This window comes from Acipenser ruthenus, chromosome 6, assembly GCF_902713425.1.
Source record: "Acipenser ruthenus chromosome 6, fAciRut3.2 maternal haplotype, whole genome shotgun sequence".
Taxonomy (NCBI): domain Eukaryota; kingdom Metazoa; phylum Chordata; class Actinopteri; order Acipenseriformes; family Acipenseridae; genus Acipenser; species Acipenser ruthenus.
In genome coordinates this window covers 6,152,397-6,175,049 of record NC_081194.1, presented here as the reverse complement: position 1 = coordinate 6,175,049, position 22,653 = coordinate 6,152,397, and the positions used below count along the sequence as shown (strand labels likewise).

At 39.4% G+C, this 22,653-nt stretch overlaps 1 protein-coding gene across 3 annotated transcripts; it reads left to right on the top strand.

Moving 5' to 3' along the window:
- The first annotated feature begins 412 nt into the window (after positions 1 to 412).
- LOC117410703 (fibulin-7-like) lies at positions 413 to 22,333 on the top strand. 3 transcript variants are annotated; one of them, XM_059024856.1, is made up of 9 exons: positions 413 to 548; positions 7,864 to 8,026; positions 12,146 to 12,316; positions 15,088 to 15,135; positions 16,992 to 17,117; positions 18,259 to 18,396; positions 19,306 to 19,443; positions 20,499 to 20,637; positions 21,018 to 22,333. In XM_059024856.1, exons 2-9 carry the CDS (start codon positions 7,888 to 7,890, stop codon positions 21,388 to 21,390), a joined length of 1,272 nt encoding a protein of 423 aa, XP_058880839.1. In that variant the 5' UTR covers positions 413 to 548; positions 7,864 to 7,887; the 3' UTR covers positions 21,391 to 22,333. The 3 variants fall into 3 exon arrangements, with proteins under 3 accessions (XP_058880839.1, XP_033873341.1, XP_033873342.1); XM_034017450.3 differs by lacking the exon at positions 413 to 548 and adding an exon at positions 4,622 to 5,062; XM_034017451.3 differs by lacking the exons at positions 413 to 548; positions 15,088 to 15,135 and adding an exon at positions 4,625 to 5,062.
- The last annotated feature ends 320 nt before the right edge of the window (positions 22,334 to 22,653 follow it).

Sequence of the window (22,653 nt, the reverse complement as noted above, 5' to 3'; positions counted from 1 at the left end):
TTTATACAAACCGTTCACACTACCTTAGATGCAGCAGGCGACACAGAAGCAACACTAAAGCGATGTGAACAAAATAGGATTGGTGTCTATTTTTGCGATTTTGTCGCGCTGCAGCTAGGGAACTGACCGATAAGGAACAGCTTCTCTTACACGCCTTCAGTAAACAATGGCAGAGAAAAGAGTTCTTGCAGTATCAAAATAACAGGAGCTGTACAATAAAGGACACAAATTGTAAAGACACGGTAATGAGGGAGAACATCTGGCAGTCAATTTCCAGGGAACTGGATATAGCTGGTGTGTATGATTAATTGACCTTTACTGAAATAAGTATTCTGAAAAGCTATTATTTATTCTACATTTTTATTAGCTGTCTAACAGGACTATCATACATGTGATTTATTTCCAGCTGATGATACAATCAGAAGGAGTCACCGATCACATCGCACACGTCTGTTGCCACCGGTGTGAAAGTACAATTTTATCGCAGGACAAATCACATCGTGTCCGTTGTGTGAAGACCATAAGGGATGTGATGTTGTGCAGTTTGGGTGAGAGAACTACGAAGCAAGCATAGCATGAAGTACTGGAATTCTGACAATCCCGTAACTGTTATATGTTGATTTGTTGAACGTGATTTATGGATGGAGGTATGGGTGAAAGTCTGGAAAGCTAAGAAAAACATGCTGTCATTTTCTAATTCTTCTCTCATGTTTCCAAAAGTTAGCAGAACTGAAAAAAAACAAAGGGTCAATTTATGTATGTTTGAATTGGAATCTCCCAGCGTCAGATGCTAATATGTTCCTACTGCGTGTTAGTATACAGTGGTGCCTTCCAAAAGAGTTCACTGTTTAGTATTGCTTTATGGATCGTGGCAATGTCCCTTCGGGAGTGGCTTTCAGAACTCAACTGAGAATATACATCAGTATATAAGCTTCCCTTATGCAGCAAAGCCATAGACTCAGCAGCTGAGAGGACTGCACACAGGTGTGGAAAACAGTTTAATGGGGGTCAAGGGGTTTTACAGCTTACACTCAGACAGTGGGTTAAGCTTAAAAGAGGCATGCACCAGGTGCCCATTTCGAGAACTCAAATCTGAACAGAAATGTGCCTAAAGCTTGTTTATGTATGAAAATGGACACATTCATATGACTTTATAATATGAGATAAAAATATGTACATCAATTCAACAGGCATTATAACATTATAAGCAACACAGGTTAATGCATTGCAAAAACAAAAAAGCAAAATTGTTAGGACCCCACTAGCAGGGGGTCCCGAGTGGCACATCCGGTAAAAGGCGCTCCTCGTGGAGTGCAAGATGCCCTATATCCTGGAGGTCGCCGGTTCCATTCCAGGCTATTCTACTGCCGACAGTGGACGAGAGTTCCCAAAGGGCAGTACACAATTGGTCGAGCGTCGCCCGGGTGGGGACGGCATAGAGACCTCGGCTCACTGCGCACCAGCAAGCCCTGTAGGCTGACCGGGCACCTGCAGGCTTGCCTGTAAGCTGCCTAGAGCTGCGTTGTCCTCCGACGCTGTAGCTCTGAGGTGGCTGCATGGCAGGCCAGCAGAATGAAAAGAAGCAGTCAGCTGACGGCACATATTTCGGAGGACAGCGTGTGTTCGACTACTAAAAAAAGGAAGAGGACCCCACCAGCAAATTCAGCAATTTAAACTTTCTTCATTGTCAAGACTGAAATGACATCTGCTATGCAATGGGAATTGTATTTATGGGAAACATACTGCTTTTTCAAATTGTCATGGGATCATGACTCGCACTTATGATGTTAGGTGCTAGTACACCAAGGAAACAAATATGATATTGATTGTTCTATAAGTCTGCATAGGCTAATACATAATATAATTTCTGAACTACTATAACACTTATATACTCACATATAGCATGTAGCATATAAAGTCTGCTGTTGTTTGATTTAGCACTGAGATTTGAACTGCTAAGACGATATCAGATATGTAAAATTAGCCATGCTACTGGGAGCCATGTGGTTACTGGACAGACAGACATGCTATTATAAATGTAGCTATATTTACATGAGGCCAATAGAGGTCAGACATGAAGTAGTTTGGGATATTCATCTTCCTTTTTTGCTTTATTAATTATTGTTTAGCAAACTTTACTTTCTGGAAAGCCCATCAACCCTGCATTGCAAATTTATGAAGCCAAGAAGCTGTAGCTGTTGGAAACAAAGAATAAAGCTATTGATCGGCCCTAGAGGGGGGTGAACAGATTGCCTTTTCCTTGGAAAAGAAACTCATAGCAGGCCTCCTGGTGCGGATTGACTTTGGCACCGCGAACATAAACTTGAAAGGTTACTGTTACAGTCTAAGCACCATTAAAAATAAAGCCTGGTGAGCGGTCGACAATGACATCACCCAAAGTGACCCAGCACCATTAAAAATAAAGCCTGGTGAGCGGTCGACAATGACATCACCCAAAGTGACCCAGCACCATTAAAAATAAACCCTGGTGAGCGGTCGACAATGACATCACCCAAAGTGACCCAGCACCATTAAAAATAAACCCTGGTTAGCGGTCGACAATGACATCACCCAAAGTGACCCAGCACCATTAAAAATAAACCCTGGTGAGCGGTCGACAATGACATCACCCAAAGTGACCCAGCACCATTAAAAATAAACCCTGGTGAACGGTCGACAATGACATCACCCAAAGTGACCCAGCACCATTAAAAATAAACCCTGGTGAACGGTCGACAGTCTATGAGGTATTCAAAAAGATTAAGAATATAACAACATAAGAAAAGGATACCAAGCTTTGGCCCTCATGCTATTTTATTTTCAGAAAGAATACACAGGATTTTTTTGAAATTCCGCTAAAACACAAATGTAACAGATATCCAATGACCCCCTGCCATGCACCCTCAAAATCATCCCAATCACCAGCCAAACCAACCCTATAACCAGGAATGGGAACACTAGTGAGAACTGTACTCCTGTCTGTCCTCCACAGCTGCTCTCTCACAGAGTGGGGTTTTGGTTGCAGACAAAGCTGTGTCGAAGCTGTGTGTTGGAATAACAAAAAGGTTAATGTGCACCTCCCCCATTAAACCACTGATTAAAACATGGGTTTTAGAGGGAGCAGGGAGTGTTTAAAGTAGACTTCTTCCTTGTACATAACTTCATCTTTTATTCGAATTAACACAAACTGTCTCTAAACTGTTTTCTAGCTAAAAAAAAAAAGTGTAGGTGGAGAATCATAACTATGATCTTTGATTTCCTCATTTCAGAATGTCTGTGAATGAAAAAAACTTTTATTTTTTTATGTGCCATTAATTTAAGGTATCATTGCACATTTAATATAGTTGATCCAGCATACTGACATCTAGCAAAACACATCATGTACAATCTTTTCAGAAATATTTCCATTGGAACAATTATCTTTCCAATCTACATGTACATGCATTCCTGGAAGGTTTGTGAAGCAAGTTGGTAACAATTAAGTGGCAATCTGGTTCACACAATTTATTTCGAAACACAACAGCATGAGTCTATGAAAGGGGAAGTGAAGTGTCCACATTACTTATACTTTGGTACCTTTCACCTTTAGGGAATGTCTGATTTGAATAGGTCCCATTCTATCACCTATCCTCAAGTGATAATCCCATCTTTGAGCTGGGAACATGAACATTACCTTATCATATTTTTTTTTTGGTCCCATTTTGTATGTTTTCTCCCAGTATATATTTTTTCCAGTATTTTTTCCCCCCTTAGTTTCACAGGTGTTTACTTTTAACTGAGATTACAAATGATCCATGACCCCCTATAGTCCAGTGCTTTCAAAGGCCATGGCAACACATGGTTTTCTAGCTGGTTGCTCTGCTACGGTTTCTTCATAGTGCCATAATGGAATCTCAATGGCATTTCTCAAACTCTTCTGTGCACACTTTAACATCAGTACCCACGATGCGGATGAATCTAGGAATGACTGGGCTGTACTTGATCAGGCTGACCAATGCGCTGGAGTGTCACTCACCAGGTCAGGTCTGGACTGATTGACTGAGCTTGCTTGTAATGTGGCATTCATTACAATTCTCTTGGAATGTCAGAGTGACCAGCAGGTTCCAATTATAATCGGCGTTTGTGCCTCTAGCCTGTACCAAAACTTCCTTTAGGGGAATATAAACAAACTGGAATCCAAACAAAGCTTGTCTGCTTGTGAAGTTCAATGCACAGAAGGTTAAACTGAAAGAAGAAAATGTAGTATTTTGTGTGTGTGTGTGTGTGTGTGTGTGTGTGTGTGTGTGTGTGTGTGTGTGTGTGTGTGCATATAAAATGTAGAAATTTGCCAGTGGCTTGGCTTTTCTATACTGGTAAAATCCCTGCAATTTTTTTTCTTTTTCTTTTTCTTTTTTTTTTAAATAAATCAATATTTATTTGTTTCCTCTGGCAAATAAAACCAAAACAAAATCTTATGGATGACGTTTCAGGGGTAATTCCAAATGTTATATACCCGCTTATTCCTAAATAGACGATTGTGGAATGGTAAAAATTGACGTCATATAGATGGGCGCAAACAATTAACAGAGCCTCTGCTAACATTTATTGCGTGCGCTTTCGAAATACCTTCAGGACACTGAACTTAGTTGGTTGGCATTTAGAAAAAAAAAAAAGACTGCGGTTCGGAGTTTAGCGAGTTGTGCTGGGGAATTGGTGGGAGGGCATAATGCAATCCATCTCTCACAGAGTTAGGTAATAGTACTGTCTGTATTTCGCTGGTTTTGACTGCTGAAGACACATCTAGTTTACCACAACCGCACCATGCATCGAGTATAGTAGTAATTGATCACCATAATTTATAATATAATAAATCACAATTGCCGCTGATATACAAAGGGGTTGAACTATAATTTCAAGCGATTTTGCACATAAGCAATTGGTGTACTTTGCTGAAAACACGATTTCCACAAATTTCTTTTTTTAAGTGGTCTCCTTTCTCATAAACATGAACGTTGGAATTCGCTACGGTTGTTTATTTATACTGTGTTTAGCAACAGCCTTTCATCCTTCCCAGGCAGCACAGGTAAGTGTATGCATCTGTCTTTCATTTGGTGACTGCCGTAGTCTACTGTAAAATGAAAAGTAAAATAGAAAGTAGAAGGTAGAAACAGTACATGTTATCCAGAGGTAAACGGAAATGTATTAACCTACTGTTGCTTTTTCAGTTACAAAGTTTAGTAAAATGTCAAATTACGAGCTGTGGCTGCAGGCTAGTATTAGACACGGTAGCACGCCTAAAGCAACACGTTGTTTTGTTACATACGTTTATTTGCCAGGCAAGTGAATGTATTTCAGTCTTATTTTGTCATACACATAACGTGAAGAAAATTATTTAATTTCATAAGACATTAGCTTCACAATTGAATACACTGCATACGTTTGCAATGGCACTGTACATGTTTTTACACAATAGCCAATAGTTTCAGTGGACTTTTTCAGTAACACTATACATAAGATAGGTAACGCGTTATATTAACTGTTGAAACAATTGTAATAAGATATTACCATGCTGTTTTGCTTTATTGCATTGTATTATCCTAACTTACATTTACTTCAAATTGTCGTCCTGTTAATATATGGACTGACCAGTAATTATACTGTGTATGGACTAACAGGTAATTTCTGTATGTGTTTATAGTGAAGTCAGCTGAAGTAAACATGTTATATATTCATTAAACCCTTTATCAACAGGAATCCATCACAAGATCTGCCATGAACTAGATCTTAAAGATGAAACATTTTTGTTAAATTACAATTCTGTAGCATTGACAATAGCTTTATAGTCCACCTGCTCTCTATATAAATGATCTCAAGCATTATTGAGGCTAATGTAATCCTGTTTTCGTGTTAGCCAGTGATGCTGAAGGAGCAAAGAAAGCACAAGGCGTCCCCTTGCTAGCTGGAATGGAATTCCTCTTGGAAGTTCCAGTGATTAGTAAATGAATTAGCTGCAGCCAGACTCCTTCTTTGAAGTGTCTCCATTAGGAATGCAAATCTGCTGTATTATAGATAATGCAGCTCTGCGGCTTGGACCGCTTAGGAGTGATTTACATTCTTCTGAAAACACCTTGTGACGAAAACAATATTAAAACAAATCTGCAGCCAGGCAGCATGAATATTCAAATATGTATACTTTAGCAAACATTGTAATTCCAGCTATTTTACTGTATAACTGTAGATTTTTATTTGATTGCCATCAAATCTACCGGGGTTTACGTTCTGACCTTTTTTTGGTACACTGTTTGAAACACAGTTATAAAATGAGCTAATTGACATTTGTGCACCATCAAAAACAACAACAGCTGTATTACGCAATGTGAGCACAAATGGTGAAATATGAGACTCAGTAAAACTGTGCTATTTTGTACATGACCAAGTCTAGGGTAAAAAGAAAGCTGTTTTCACAGTGTGAGCTAGAGTTCAACGTTGTGCTACAATTTTATAGTTAGTTACTTCTTGAATTGAATGCAACTTCTACAGGACTAATATCTTATGAAAAGATGGTCCAGATAATTACAACCCCATAACCCGGTCTTCATTTTCATATCATCACAGCAATGGAAATGAGAGGGTAATATAAAATGTAACACCACAGACCAGTTAGACAACAGCATAAAAACATTCTCACTTGGTTCAGTATCCCTCAGTCCTGTCAATCATCTTCTAAATATTGAATTTCATAATGAGAAGCTTGGCTTCATATTACACATTGCTATGCCAAGGATCATCTTGGCATTCTAAAATGGTTTATTTTTTTAAGTTTAAAAAAATAATAAATAAATAAATAAATAAATAAATAAATAAATAAATCAGTCCCTAACTGCCAACACTCCACTCGAAAATGCAAAAAAATCATAAAAACATATTATTTGAACCTTTAAGTGAAATTGTACTATTTATCAGGATCTTGCCTTGTTGATTCATTTATTGTACCTTGGTGCAAAATCCACTGTGATAGGATACAGTACATGAAAATCAATTTAAAATAAATACAGTATAAAGATGTCTAAATACAGAATCAAATCTACTTTTTCATTGAAAATCTGTCTGATAGTTTAAACAGTAAACAAGTGTTTACACACAAGGTTGAACCCTTTCATCTTTGAAACACAGATGTACAGCTTCAATTTATAGATGCAGGTATTTAGTTAGTTATTAGAAGGTAGTCTTTATTTACTTAGTTGTGAAAGAGTTGCATTTATGCCCATAAGTTTTCACAGTGCTTCCTGTTACTGCTGTATGAAGGCTAATTGTTTCTCAGGATCTTTTAATGTAGGGAATATCCTAGTAGCAAAAAGTCACGAATCTCAACCAAAAGTGTCTTATTTGACCGAATTACAACAACATGAAAATACATCATTCATTTTGTCTTTATTTAAAATCTGGGCTGCTCCACATCCCTTTTAAAGCGAGCAATGGCATTGATTTATTGAAATCCGCCCAGATGAATACAAAGGCATACCTTTTCGGTACTCTTAATGATAAGGTAGATGCCTTCCAAGATACACACAAGCATTTGGACGTTGGTCCGACAGCATCTGTTGAACAGCTTCAGTACAGCTGTCTTTATTACAGAAGACAGTCAAACCATTCAACTGTGGTCAACCCAGAATAGCCTGGAGAAAGAACATAAATGATACACGCCTTGCTAGGGTTGTCAAATGTGTGGAAGGCTAGAGGCAGCATTCACATCATAATCATATTAAATACATCCTGATGTCGACTCTCGATAAAGTTTCTATAGTAAACTCCAAAGTAAAAAACAAAAACAACTGTAATTTGTTGAATTAGCTATATTGACGGAAATTACTTGTTTTTGGACAGAACTGTCTGGATAGACAACATATTATGACTGTGGTCCGCCAAATGGAAAAGTTCTTGAAAGGGCAGGAAACCCGGTTTACAGAAGGGCTCCGCATTATGAAAAACAAACTGGCTGCTCTTCAGAATTCTGTGTCCAAGTCACCAGCTGCAGAGCCATACACAGGTATGTGTTGAACAGAAGGTACTGTGCAAAAATGCTGATTGAGGTCCTAAAAGAAAGATTTGAACTGAACAATTGAACATAGATGGGTATATAATAGCTGTAATATCTCAGGCACACTTCTTGTTGCAATTGTAGTACTCCAGAAGTACCAGAAAGCAATGCATATTTAAAATGTCCTGTTTGCAACACAGGAGTTGTGTATACGTATAGGTTAATTTCCTGCATGTTTGGAAGCTGTGTTCTGTCAAGAAAAGCTAAATAGGAACTCCATGGAAAGCCACTGGGATTGGTTTTTGCACGTCTTTCTTTGGCCTCAGGAGGAATGTTATCACATATTCTTTTGTAGTTCAATGTTAATGAAATGTATTGGACCAAAACTAACCCTAAAAAGGAAGTACATTCAAATGTCATTTTCTTTAAAAATATAGCTGCCTGCCATAGATTTATGTATCATTAGCTAAATCAGCCAACGTGTCTTCATAGAAATAAGAGCCAATGCCATCTAGTGATCTGCAACTTTGAATCAAGTTTCCTTTTCTTTGGCGGGCAATACACTGTTGTGCACTAGATGGTGATGGCGCTCACTTATAAGACACTTTAGCCAATCTAGCCTGCATTATATATGTTCATGGCTGGCAACTGGAACTGAAGAACTGCTCACTGTAAAAAAACAACACATTTCAGAGTACAGTAATTGCAACAAGAACATCATTAAAAGGGAAGGAGACATTTAAAGCAGCTTACTCTTTAACAACTTGAGGGAACTAGTTAGTGGACATCTTTATTATACATCACTGGTATATCTATAGTTATGGGTAATATATGAAGCATGTTTGTGAGTAAAATCTTTAGAAACTGTCAACCAAAAACACCACACCACACCACACCACACCACATCACATCACACCACTCCACATCACATTACACCACATCACATCACACCACACCACATCACATCACATCACACCACATCACATCACACCACATCACATGAAACTTCTTATTGAGTCACATTTATGAAGAAGACAAAGCATCTGTTAATTTAACAAAACGAACCGAACAAGCTAAGTTATATATTTCAGGTTACTTTAGCAGTCTATGTTAAATATGAAGACGATGTAGTTGCACAATATGTGGAATCTATGAAACTCTGCGATTCCTGAGGAATTTCGTTATCTGCAGATTTGGACTGCCTCAAGTTATGGGTAAATACTCTAGCAAAAAAGTCACACCCAGCAGTATGTATCTCAGCCTTATTAATTTATCACAATCCTTAAAATTCACACAGAAAATGGCAATTGACAGACTCAATGAGAACTAATGTGTTGAGATTCTGTAACCTACAGTACCTGTGTGAAACTGGCTATGTAGACTGTGAATGTTTTTATAATCTGTCCTCGTTCAAGCTGGGTGTTTGCCTTCGCTGAACCCTTTCTTCTAAACAAAGGATTTGGCTTCCTTTTATGCCATGTGGCTGGGACTTGATTGAAGATCAATTATTCAATCCAGACCCACATGGATGGAATTAACCCCATCCCTTCCAAACTTGAACACAAAATAATACATCGTTATTCATACTCAAGCCAAACACTATTTACAGCCAGGGCTTCCGCCCTGTCACAGACCTCCTTGTCAGCTTGTCTCCAAGATTGTTTTTCTACCTGTCAGTTTACAGGATCTCACCCCAGTAGATCCTGGAACAGAAGAAGAAAGTGCAGCCAGCAGACTCTTTTCAAACAGTGTGTATGCTTGGTTTGTATCACATACATATTGTATGCAGGTTTTTGCACCAGTTAATGCCAGTGTTAGTGTTAAATCTAAACACATAAATAGTGGCAATAACAGCAGTTGTCTGAGTATAGGGCCAAGCCAGTGTATTATGCCAATGGGCTATAACCCCATATTCCATATATCTCCATAGTAACATTTCCTAGCTACCTCTAGCTATGAATACAGTAAGGTGTTTCATGGTCCAATTGTGATGACAACTGGTGTTGACATTCCTTCATAAGGCAAATTCGTGAGGGCTTCATATTCTAGGTCATGGCCTCTGATTGGCTGGGCTACTGCTAGTTTTAGAACCAATCAACAAGGTTTGAGGAAACTTTTACATGGGAATGTGTTGACAAGTCTTTGTTCCTATTCTGTGAATGTATGCCATGGCAACCTTTCACAGTATTGACACCTGAATGGCATCGATAATGAATTCCTGATCTTGTGAACTGCTCATCCAAATATGATGAAGCTTCACATAATTTATCCCAAAAGGTTGAAGGTATTGGAAAGATGCAAATGAAGATCCTGTTCCATTGCATGATCTGTACAAACCTGTGTGTTTTCATGACTTACGCACTGATGGGTGTTTCTATACACCAGTGTCAGTTTGAAAACTCTTGTATATGTCAATACACTGTATGTAGTGAATTTCTAGATTCTCCATATATCTTGCTATAGTTTTTGTCTGTGACTTTTATTTCCATCCCTGTACTGATGAAACCCATATGGATGAAACTACTAATGGGCGTTAAAGAGCAGCTTGGTGCGTGCATGAAATATTACAGTTATCTCAACTAGCATATTCTTCATGTTGTTTAGAATCATTTTGTATATAACTTTCTATTTCAGTCAACACACCCTGGGAAACCTCAGGAGTTAAAAGCTTATCTGTATGTAAGAAATACCACATTTGTTATAAGAGGTTTTTCTTTCTGATGAATTACTTTCAGTACATGAGTGTTTCAGGGGGACAAGTTAAAGTTTACATTGTGATGTACCAGCTGTTGATAGAGTGAAGCTTTGTCAATACAAGTTTACAGAAATTCACAGGATGTGATCAAAACCGGCGTTAGACTTGTGGGTGCCCCAAGCAGAGGCTAAGGCGTGGGCCCTTCCTCCCCGGGCAGAGGCTTAGGCGTGGGCCCCTCCCTCCACGGGCAGAGGCTAAGGCGTGAGCCCCTCCCTCACCGGGCAGAGGCTAAGGCGTGGGCCCCTCCCTCCAAGGGCAGAAGCTAAGGCGTGGGCCCCTCCCTCCACGGGCAGAGGCTAAGGCGTGGGCCCCTCCCTCCACGGGCAGAGGCTAAGGCATGGGCCCCTCCCTCCCCGGGCAGAGGCTAAGGCGTGGGCTCCTCTCTCCCCGGGCAGAGGCTAAGGTGTGAGCCCCTCCCTCCACGGGCAGAGGCTAAGGCGTGGGCCCCTCCCTCCACGGGCAGAGGCTAAGGCGTGAGCCCCTCCCTCCACGGGCAGAGGCTAAGGCGTGGGCCCCTCCCTCCACGGGCAGAGGCTAAGGCGTGAGCCCCTCCCTCCCCGGGCAGAGGCTAAGGTGTGGGCCCCTCCCTCCCTGGGCAGAGGCTAAGGTGTGGGCCCCTCCCTCCACGGGCAGAGGCTAAGGTGTGGGCCCCTCCCTCCCTCCTCCCACCTGCACACTGGATGACCTCCACTGCTGCTGTGGTCGATGGCAGAAGGCCCTCGGACCAGTGGCTGCCCTGTGGGATATTTATTTTAAAAACTCAGAAGCTCATCCTGTGCTAAGCAAAGTTTTAAAATCAATTTTATATTAACTGTATTAACAACAGGTCACATGTTCTGGTTGCAGCTAGAAGTAATGGTCACTTATTGTCATTCATTATATGTTACCATAAAAAAAGATCTACAAATATGTCATAGCTGATACAATCTACTGTGTAAAACTGAAGGAGAGATATTATTTTATACTGGCATCACATACTATCAGGTGCAAAACAACACTGAGGTTGAATAACACTGACCTAATGCATGTGTGAATTCCCCTCCGTAATGTGCTTTTCAACTCAGCCTATAACACCTGCTACACTTTATGACTTCTGACATGTAGTTTTTTGAGGGTCAATCTGTGCTTTTGGTGGCCATTCATCTGCTCAACCACTAAAAAGGTTCTGAACGGTTCTGAAGTCACACAAGTTCCACCTTTGAACAGTCTGGAAGTGAGCAAGACTGTTAACAATAAGGGTTCTAAAGAAAGTTCTTAAAGAAACTTACCTTGGCTTTTCTGGTCCAGGGCTATTCAGCCATAGGCAGAAATGTTTATGTGAATATTCTGAAATCCCCCTTTCTGACTAATCTATTTTTTGTTATCCTGTGCAGTTACATGCCCTTCACTTGAAGCTCCACAGCATGGGCACAAGTTTGGTTCCAAGTACTTTGTCGACCACGAAGTCCATTTCATCTGCGATCCTGGATATCAGCTGGTCGGCCCCGGCACCAGAGTGTGCCAGGAGAACGGCATCTGGACTGGGGCTAACCCTGTGTGTAAAGGTACCACGTTATAATTCAACTCCTCACTGTATACAGTCAAAAGGTTTCAAAAGGAAGGAGCTTAAATACAAATCTAAATATATATTAATAACCATTGATGGTTTTTCAAAAATAATTTACCATCGTTCACTGTTACCTTTATTGTTTCTTTCAGTTTTTTAATTGGAATATGCTTATTTTCACACATAACTAACTATTCTGCCACGGCTTGATTTCTTGTTGGCTTCTGAAGTAATTAGGACATTGTGGTTAGGGTATGAATGTACTGTAGCTACTATAGAGAAAGCCTATGATTTGTCTTATAAGCATAATATACAGGTTTTATAAGTTGGCATTTTTTTTAAATAATTGTGACTAGGCTTAAAATAGTGGCTGCATATTCATATATAATTCACAAGTGGAATATGCAGTATGTTATGTCGATCCGTCCTCACGTCTTCTCCAGGGTGTGAGATGTTTTCTAGATAGGAACATAGCTGAGAGAACACAATATATGGGTAGTACATCAACATCTTATGTACCTGAGGTGTACGTGTGTAAGATCACCTAAAGCAGCGGCATGTTATTTTTGCACCTAAAGCTACACACAGTAAACTCAATCTTTTAACTATGTTCCGTGAGCAGACTCCCCAGTAAAAAACAGTACAAATACCCAAACAAAGACTGTAATGTAATTAGAAATAATGAAGTCAAAAGTAAATGGATTAAATACATAGCAGTTTACTAGTATTTTTAAAAGGTGTTTTACAGGGTGTTTTTTTAAGCTAAATGCCTTTTATATTAGTTCTGTCACCCATTTTAGCAACTGACTGAGGTCCTGTATTACAGAAATGCATGGTCTGTAAATCCTGTGCTGTTGTTATCCATTCCAAGGAGAAACCCCACTTGGCTATCCATTCTGATCTTGACAATGTTCTCTGAATGCCTGAGCGAATAAAATAACTCAGTTTGCTGTGGGATTGTCAACCACACAGTGGGGTTCTCACACAAATAAGGTGGGGATTAGCGGGGGATCTTTCTTTGGCGTTTTCATGACATGAAACTGCATTGAAAGAAGCTTTGACTAGAGGCATTAAATTCCCTCATATGAGAAGAGAACATCTGTACTGTGATATTCAGTCCGCATTCCAGTCCACAGAAACAAATTATCTCTCCCATCTAGTAGCTAATGTAAGTGAGCCTGCCTCTGCTCGCATGTCCCAGCATTCATAACACTGAACGTGAAAGGCTGTACAGCAAGTTCAAGGATGCATGAGTTAATTCAGTATACGTTTCATTGAATAGGTTCATGGTCTAATGGCCTGGAAGTATGCAGAGCATGCTATTGATGTCCCCCGAGTTCCTGGCAAGGGCTGAGAAATTCCTAGTGGTATGGTTTTCATGAGATTGCGTTCCCATAATGTCTACCCCTCACAGGGTACAGTATGCTGTCTGTTCAGGTTCTCAGGGGGAAAACACAGAACCATTCCACTTTGAGAGCCATGGTCAAAGAACCATTGAAACAAGAGCAATGTGTTAAAATAGATACTGATTTGAAAAGATGAAGTAGGTTTTAAGTGTACTATTTATATCTGCACAGATGTGTGCAGCCTCCATAAACTCAATAAATACAGCTATTAAAAATACATTTGTGGAGTTTGTTGTTATGTCAACGCTGGCTACGTTTATTTTACAGTACATTCAAATGTGTCTTTTTATGCTAAATGTAATTTGATAAGGGAATTAATATGAATAACTCGCAAGGGGTCATGACCATAAAGCTCTTATGTGCCAGTAAATGTGCTATTTGGTACGGTAATGCTTTACGAATACAGCACAAGGTGAGGTCCCATGCTGAAAATGAGGTTAGCAGTTGACTTTTCAACTCTATAGCCTTTTTTCAAGAAGTATCATTAGCTGCTAAGATAGCATCCAGTCATTTGTCATTAAATGCCATGAAGTGAACATCAGCTCAGATAGATAAATAGACTGAACATACTTTATATTCCACAGTGTCTTTGCTTTGAAGTTGTTTGTATTTCTTTATTTCAGTGTCGTTGTCGTCCCGTCCCCACATCCGTAACGCAATTTGATGCATTTGTTGTAATTTTAATATACATGTTGGTTTCGGTATACAGTACTGCATATTGCCATTACACTAACAACTGCATTCTCGCCATTATGCGTAACACAAATTGCACAATCTCCTCCCACTGCAGCCCTTCTATTGTGCTGTTTATAATACATATGACAATGAAAGTGTATGCTTACATTTTGGTGCTGGTAGTGGGTATTCATACTTATTAAAAATGTAATTCTGATGAAAGTTTATCATTGTAAATATTTCTAGAAATGCTGCAGTTCACCGTGCTTTTCCAGTGATCAAGCTATATATCTCCCTGAGATTCACTGTGGTTTTATACCATACTTTCACTGGCTCTGCTGTTGTATCAGTAAAATTGAATGTAGGATGTAGCAATATTGTCCCTCCTCTCCCACTGTTTTATTATACAATAGACTTTCTGGTTGTATGCGCTGAATTATAAAGATTGTGATTAACTGTAATACTCTGATTGGTTAAGGGCATTTGGAAGATGTATAATCGAGTCTGTGTGAATATTGCTCATCATACAACACAGCTAACTTTCGCTTTTCAGAGTCAGTGAGGGAGAATTTTACCCACAAACTTGCTGTGACACACTAGGATTCCCAGCTTTGCTTTTACAGTACTCATTAAAGTCAAATTTGTTGTCATACATTTTTGAAAACACATTATTCAAATCATGCTGCAGGAAAAAAGAAAGAGAACGAGGCAGTTGGACATTTGAAAAAAATCAAAGGTACGTATGTTATTATTATTATTATTATTATTATTATTATTATTATTATTATTATTATTATTATTATTCATGTAATTGGGGGATATATTTTGATATTGTAAGGCGTTTAACACAGCTCTGGCTTTGAATTTAACTGTACATTTAAACATTTCTGTCATTAGTAACTTCTGTCTCTCTAAATTTCCACTTACACCTTGAGTTCTTTGTTTGCTTGTATATCACAGTTAATACAATAAATGGTATCAACTGTTCACATCAATTACCACTATTACCTAGAACATAAGAAAGTTTACAAACTAGAGGAGGCCATTCAGCCCATCTTGCTCGTTTGGTTGTTCGTAGCTTATTGATCCCAGAATCTCATCAAGCAGCTTCTTGAAGGATCCCAGGGTGTCGGCTTCAACAACAAGCACAACTCAGCAAACTCAGCAAAAACAAATCTCTTTTTGTGGTAATGGTAATTAGTCATTTATTTGTTTTTGTGTTTGTTCGTTTGTTATATTAAACCATATATTGACAAGAAGTGTTTTCAGGCAACACCCTCATTCATACATTCTTCAAATATGTATTTACATTGGTGTCACAACTACCAGGTTACAACAAAATAAAATAAGAAAAAATGAACTGAAAGGGACTGTTGTCTGGAAGAAACATTTGTTAATATAGTGATAAGTAAAGAACAATTTAATAAATATCCCAATCTCATTACTAATCTAGAAGTTATCCATAATTAATGGGGAAAATTACTACAATTAAGCAATTCAATTACTTCTGCTTTAGGCTGTTGGTAAGTATTTGTTTCTTTGGATGTTCGTATGGGAAGCATGTTGTTACTGTAAGGTAAGCCATAAAATAAACCGTATTTTGGAATGCATCACTAATGACGTTCATCAAGCAATTTAACACGTAAAGGTTCAATTAATAAAGCATACGTTCGTTCAAGTGTTAAATAAACAGGAATTCCAGCTACCAGCACCGGTTGTCAGCTTGCTTTTCCTAAGCATGTTAAACATTTAACCATTACCATGTTTTGCATTTGTGCTTTTTCCTTCCTATTATTTTATTAAAAACAGCTGTTGCTCACAAACGCACATAACTTTTATTTCAACAAAACAGGATCTCAAGATGTAGCTATGGGCTCGCTATTGCGTCCTGGCTGTGCAAAGTTGCTGATCTTTGCTGGGGATTCCACAGGGAGCATTGCTTTGGCGCTCCTGTGCGTTAGGGAGGCAAAATCGGCAGGGACTGAGAACCCTCGCTGCACTACAGCACCCCCTACTGGCACTGGGGAAACATAAGGGACATTCTAAATTTGTGTGAAAAAACGGTAGATAAATAATTGTAGCTATTTAATGAGCTATGTAATGTCTTTTTTCTGTAATATTATTTTATTCTTGCGTTGATTTTTCTCATGACCCAATATGTCTGACAAATGTGTCCCTGGTTGACAACCTCTTGTCTAAGGCAATATTCCCCACACTCTATACAAGGGTCCATTGTAGTTCATGTATGTACAGTATGCTTTTCTTTCCATTGCAAGCTGGTGGCACAAATGATCCTGTGCAGGTTAAGCTACAGCAGTAACATGTACTTGAGTGACCCCTTTTAACCTGTTGCTAAATCAAAGTGGTAGAGATGCTGTTAATATGGCAGCACAATGTAAACCCCTCCCTCACATGATCAGCAGGACTCACTTATGAACTATTGGATCTTGCCAACATGATCTCAAAAACTGCAGGCATTCATAACAGTAATGAATGTAAACAGCATTTCTCTCTTAACGAACTGCTGATTTCTAGATTCCAAAAGCAGATCTGGATATTTGGCGGCGAGGATTGACCTTTTTCTCTCCCTAGACATCAGTGAGTGCTCCAGTAACCCGTGCCAGAACGGAGGAACATGTATTGAAGGTATGAACCACTACAGATGTTCATGCCAACAGAACTGGAGCGGCAGCCACTGCCAACATCAGGTTTTGACAGGTCTGTATGGTCAGTGCTTCCTATACCTCACAGTGATAAGCCACCACTAGATTTTCATTAGAACATTTTACAGCACCGGGGAATCCATCCTGGTTTGTATCAACCACCTATCTGTGCTTATTCCAGGGTAATCATAGTGCTAAAAGTAATTGTAGGCTAGGTTAAGTAATCTGGATTTACCAGTGCTGTAAAAGGCTCTAATAACATCCTTGTTGATCACATCAGTACCATAACTTAAAACAAAAATGTGAATATACTTTTTAAAAAAGATGAATGTAGTTTGGTATACATGTGTAACAGATTAAATAGAACTAGAAATGGAATTGGTTTGCTCCAAAAAATGATGTGAGAGCTTATATTAGTGTTGGGCCCTGTAACACATTCTTAGACACAAATTGACTTTATTTATACTGTAAATGTATATTTTTACATGTTATTGTACAGTGTTTTTCTTGAAAGCAAAACAATGCAGCAATAGGTTTTTATGGCATTTTCTATATAACCTTTCCATGTCTGTGATCTTAAGGATTGTTTCTTATTAAAATATCAAGTCCTGTCTTTGCTGCATAGACCGCCCCACAATTGTCCCTGGCTAACCTTCAAAGTTATAAAGTGCATGTTTAATTTTGTTTTTGGGAAAGTATTTTACCATCACTACTCTATAGAACCAAGACACATTTGTTCAACAGGAATACAGCAACATGCTGTTATAGATCAACAGTGAATGGACATATCGTAGCATTGTCTCAACACAGATTGATGTTACTCTGCTGATGGGCTTGCATGCTTAAACTCGCATTCAATTACCACCATTCTCAAAAAGCATATCCATCTCGAAGCTGAATGAAAACTTGCAGTTCCCCCAGGGGGTTAGCATTATCTGAACTGCTTTACTAGCCTCGGCTCAATTTAAGCATGTTGATCCATACCAGCTTTTAGCTGGGATGGAGTTTAATTAGGCACACAGTGCATCTTTAGCAGCTACGTACAATCAGGGCTCACAGAAAATAGCTAGACACAAACTGATATGCAATTAAATGATACGCTATGAACTATTCTCTCCTGAGATTGAAATGAACGTGCAGTGCAGTTTGAGATACTTGATAAATCAGCTTGCACATCTTTCCTCTCTGACATGCAGCGCCCCCTGAATGGAGTGTCATGAACGACCCAGCCTTCAGCCGCAAGCCCCGTTGTGCCAAGATCGACCGGACCCAGCACTGCAGCTGTGACGCCGGCTTCCACATGAGCGGCACTTCGGACAACAGCATCTGTCAAGGTATGAGGAAATGAGGTCAGAGGGAACCGGAAGTGCCCTGCCGTGTAATCATCACAGGCGCTGGTGCATCACCAGACAAAAACCTCACAGGTTTGAATGGGGTGGGTGTGGCATTGATGCCTAAATGCAAATCTAAATACAGTAAGTAAACTGTGCATGCTGGTTGAATACTGCATTAGTTTAGGATACTAGAATCTCCCTTTTGAGCTCACTATGGAGCCCTGGTGTTCAGTCTTAAATGGTCTCTCTTTGACTATTTTTTTTCCAGTTAGGGGTCTCTACAGTGGCAGATCCAGTGCTGTCTTGTACAGTTAAGACTTCCGGATCCGCAGCCATCAAAATGAATACTCAGCATTGGAGTATGTGCCCATGAGCTGGGATTCGAGTCTGGAATAATTTTTAGTCCTTAATTGTAAACTCTCCCAGACCTAGTATATACACCAGCGCTATCAGCTGGACAATTAATACTGTACATTACAATCAACAACATCTACATCTGCATTTAGATTCAGGTACCTGATAAAGATATAGATTTTTTTTATTATTATTATACTTTACAGTTCAGAGCTAGAGTGTTACAAAGACAAGGGAGAAATTAGCCACTTCATTTCAGGAGGCAGATTAACTCTGAGCCAAACACAGGAGAGTTTGCTTGCCAGGTACAAATGTATGTAATAAAGTCAAATGGAAAAAGCTACTTGTTGGCGGTTTGTATGTTTGCTGTTAAATTACTGGAGGGTTGCTTTATCTCCCTGACCTCCAATAAAACACTTAACATGCTGCCTCACTGGACAGGCAGATTCAAACCCCGGGCTGCTTGGAAGCCGATTCCCTTTGACTAAGCTCTTGGCACGAGTCCCTGCTTAGGGTCAGATGGCGTGTTCTGAAACTTTGCTTGTTTGCACGCAGACGTGAACGAATGCGAGGTGTACAAGCTGGAAGGAGCTCCCAGACTCTGCATGCATGCCTGTGTCAACATCCCTGGCTCCTATCGCTGCTCCTGCCCGGCTGGATACAAGCTTCTTGGCGATGGAAGGAGCTGCGAGGGTAAGTACTCCACACCCAAGCCCAGTTTAACACAGTACCTTAAAAAGCCTCATTCATGGACTACTGCCTTTCTAGCTGCAGAAGCTTATTATGATTTATTTGCCATGGGACTCACATGGTCACAAGAGTTGGGGCAGCTCCTGCTTTTAAAATAAAGAGGATCTTTAAAGTGCAGTGCTAATGAGAATCTGTGGCATTAAAGTAATAGATAAACATAACCCAGCCAGTGTGTTGTAGTATAGTGGTAGGAGCCGTAGTGCGATTTCATCTTTATAGATATTTATTTTTTGTTAGCCCTGATTTCCCACATTCCCAGTTCATCCTCTGTACACTATGGAATGTTTTTGGAACAAGTAGGAACGTTCCTGTTTGGACTGGCATTAAAAAAATAGTACAATAAAGAAGTTCATGCTGTGACCTGATGTGCGCAAATAGTATACCTGACATGCGTTCCTCTTTTTAATAGTGCTTTTATTTAAATGTAATTAGGATTTTTTATAGAACACAGGCTTTGCAAATGGGTGTGTTTAACATATATTTATTATTATTATTATTATTATTATTATTATTATTATTATTATTTATTTCTTAGCAGACTATATCTAGAGAGCTGCTGTTTTTCACGAGTTATTGAGTGTGTCACAATCCGGAGAGAATGAGATGCCTGCCTGTCTTTATGAATGAACCTATGTCAACTATGTTTACTTCTATCTGGTAAACTGCTTATCTAACCATGTTAAACTTGGTTGTGACATTACAGTTATTAATTCATGTTTCTTGAATAGGTTATTGAAATTAATTACTCAGTTTCTGAATGTTTTACTTTTTCATGGTGTAAGTTCTTCTATTGTGCTTCAATTTTGCACCATAATTGTCTAAGCGGTACATTTGACCAACAGGTGTGCATTGCTAGTGCAATTCAGTTAACTACCAGTGCACCTCTAATGCATGATAGTATGTCTCATGAAAGTGCTGGTGGAGTATCAATTCTGATGTGGAACTCGCAAGCCCTGATTTATACCTAATATCTTCAATTGTCCTTCCTTGTTTTGCAGATATAGACGAGTGCCTTGCCTTGCAGCACAACTGCACCAGGGGAACCACCTGCATTAACACTGGGGAGGGCTTTCAGTGTGTCAACCCAGAGTGCCCAAAGGCTCATGGGAACGTCAGCTACGTGAAGACATCTCCATTGTAAGAGAATCACATTATCACTTAGCAGTGCATTACAGTGTGCTAAAGATATTCAACACAAGTACTGGTACTGTGATCATCCAATGCTTTATTTCTGGATTATACAATCGTATACAATAGTGCGCTAGCCAGCGGCCATTAAAAACAAAATGTTTCTTGTAAAGCCATCCTGCTGAATTTATTTCAGAATTACTTTCTGATAAATTAATCATTTTCTTTTTCATCCAGAAACACTTATTATTAAAGGTTAGAGTAATAAAGAGTTTAGTTTATCATTTTTAGATTACTTTCTTGAAAGGCCAACGTCGTAATTCAATCCCTTATTTATCTTTATATACTGATTTCTAAAAAAATAAATCTTGTTTCCTTGATTCCAAAAGCCAATGTGAACGCAACCCCTGCCCAATGGACAGCCGATCGTGTCACCTGGCTCCCAAGACGGTCTCGTTCCATTACCTCTCCCTGCCCTCCAACCTGAAGACCCCGCTCACTCTGTTCCGCATGGCGACCGCGGCGGCCCCGGGGAGGCCTGGCCCTGACAGCCTGCGTTTCGGGATCGTGGGCGGAAACAGCAAGGGCCACTTTGTGATGCAGCGCTCCGACCGGCAGACCGGAGAGCTCATCCTGGTTCAGAGCCTCCGTGGGCCCCAGAGCATAGAAGTGGACATGGACATGTCAGAATACCTGGACCGCATGTTCCAGGCCAAGCACGTGTCAAAGGTCACGGTCTTTGTGTCTCCCAATGAATTCTGAGAGACCTCAGTTCCTGACCTCAAACTTTTTTTTTCCTAAAGCCCATTCCTCTTTCAGTATCATTTCAGTTGATTGATTGAGGGGTTCCCCGCTTCTTAAAAAAAATGTGCGGTCAAAGTTTAGTTTATAAGCAAGCATTATAAGAAATGGCAATGGAAACCATCGCCAAGACTGACAACAGGGTTTAAAAGCGAGGTGCAGTATTGAATGTCCGTCTTTATTTTCTGCCGTCATTGATGTTATTGAGTCTACTGTAGAAATACTAGAAGCTGATTGGAGGGGGCCACACCTGGAGTTAGATTCTTCATAATCTTCAAGACCAAGAATGCCATTTAATGGACACTGAATCGATAAACCCTCCACTAACCCTATGAAAACTGCACATACACTCATTGAATGGTCCGAGGTGATTCTTACTGACCTAACCTATGTGTCATGGTTCTGTTTTCTTGGACTGGTCAGCCACTGTCGGAGTACAGGAGATTTCCTTTAAGGAAATTTGTAAAAGTAAAAAACTCCAAGTTGTTGCTCTTTTATATGGACTTGGTGCCAAAGGAATCTTTGAAAACAATTTTCATTAAAATGAGGTCATTGTTTAATTTTATTTACATATGTGCTTGGATACCTTATTATTAACATATGTTAGATTTTTGTCTCAATGTATTAACAGTAATCTGATCATAAAAGCTATTTGAATTGGTAGTCATAGGAATGGTAAAGTAACAGCATTATACATTGAAATGATGTTTCTAACTTTTTGGAGAATGTTATCTGTAAATATTAGACCAATCAGATGTTATTTATAGTGTTATGTTATGTTATTACTCCATAAGAACAGCCATGAATAGCACCTGCGGGTAATTAAAAATATCCAACATAATCATACCACTTATAGTGTTCATAACGTATTGCCCATAAAATTGCTTTAGTGAAATCACACCCATTCTGAGACTGTTTTATGTTCATTACTGTTCTACACTGTGACATGAATATGTACAACACACATACAGAAGAAATTCAGACACTTTTAGTATAGAAATGGTCACTCCAAGTCCTACAGTTCGAAAGCTCTATAACTGCAAAGGAACCTGACTCTTGTGTACAGTGGTTAAAATGCTGGTAGCCACTTCACTCCGACTCTTATTGAGGTCAATGTCAGAGTAGTTCTGTTTGTATAATTCACATTACATGTTTTTAAATAACCATAAACACCTTTAAATATATCATCTCTGTAAGACTTGCATTCTGACGTGGTGGTATCTC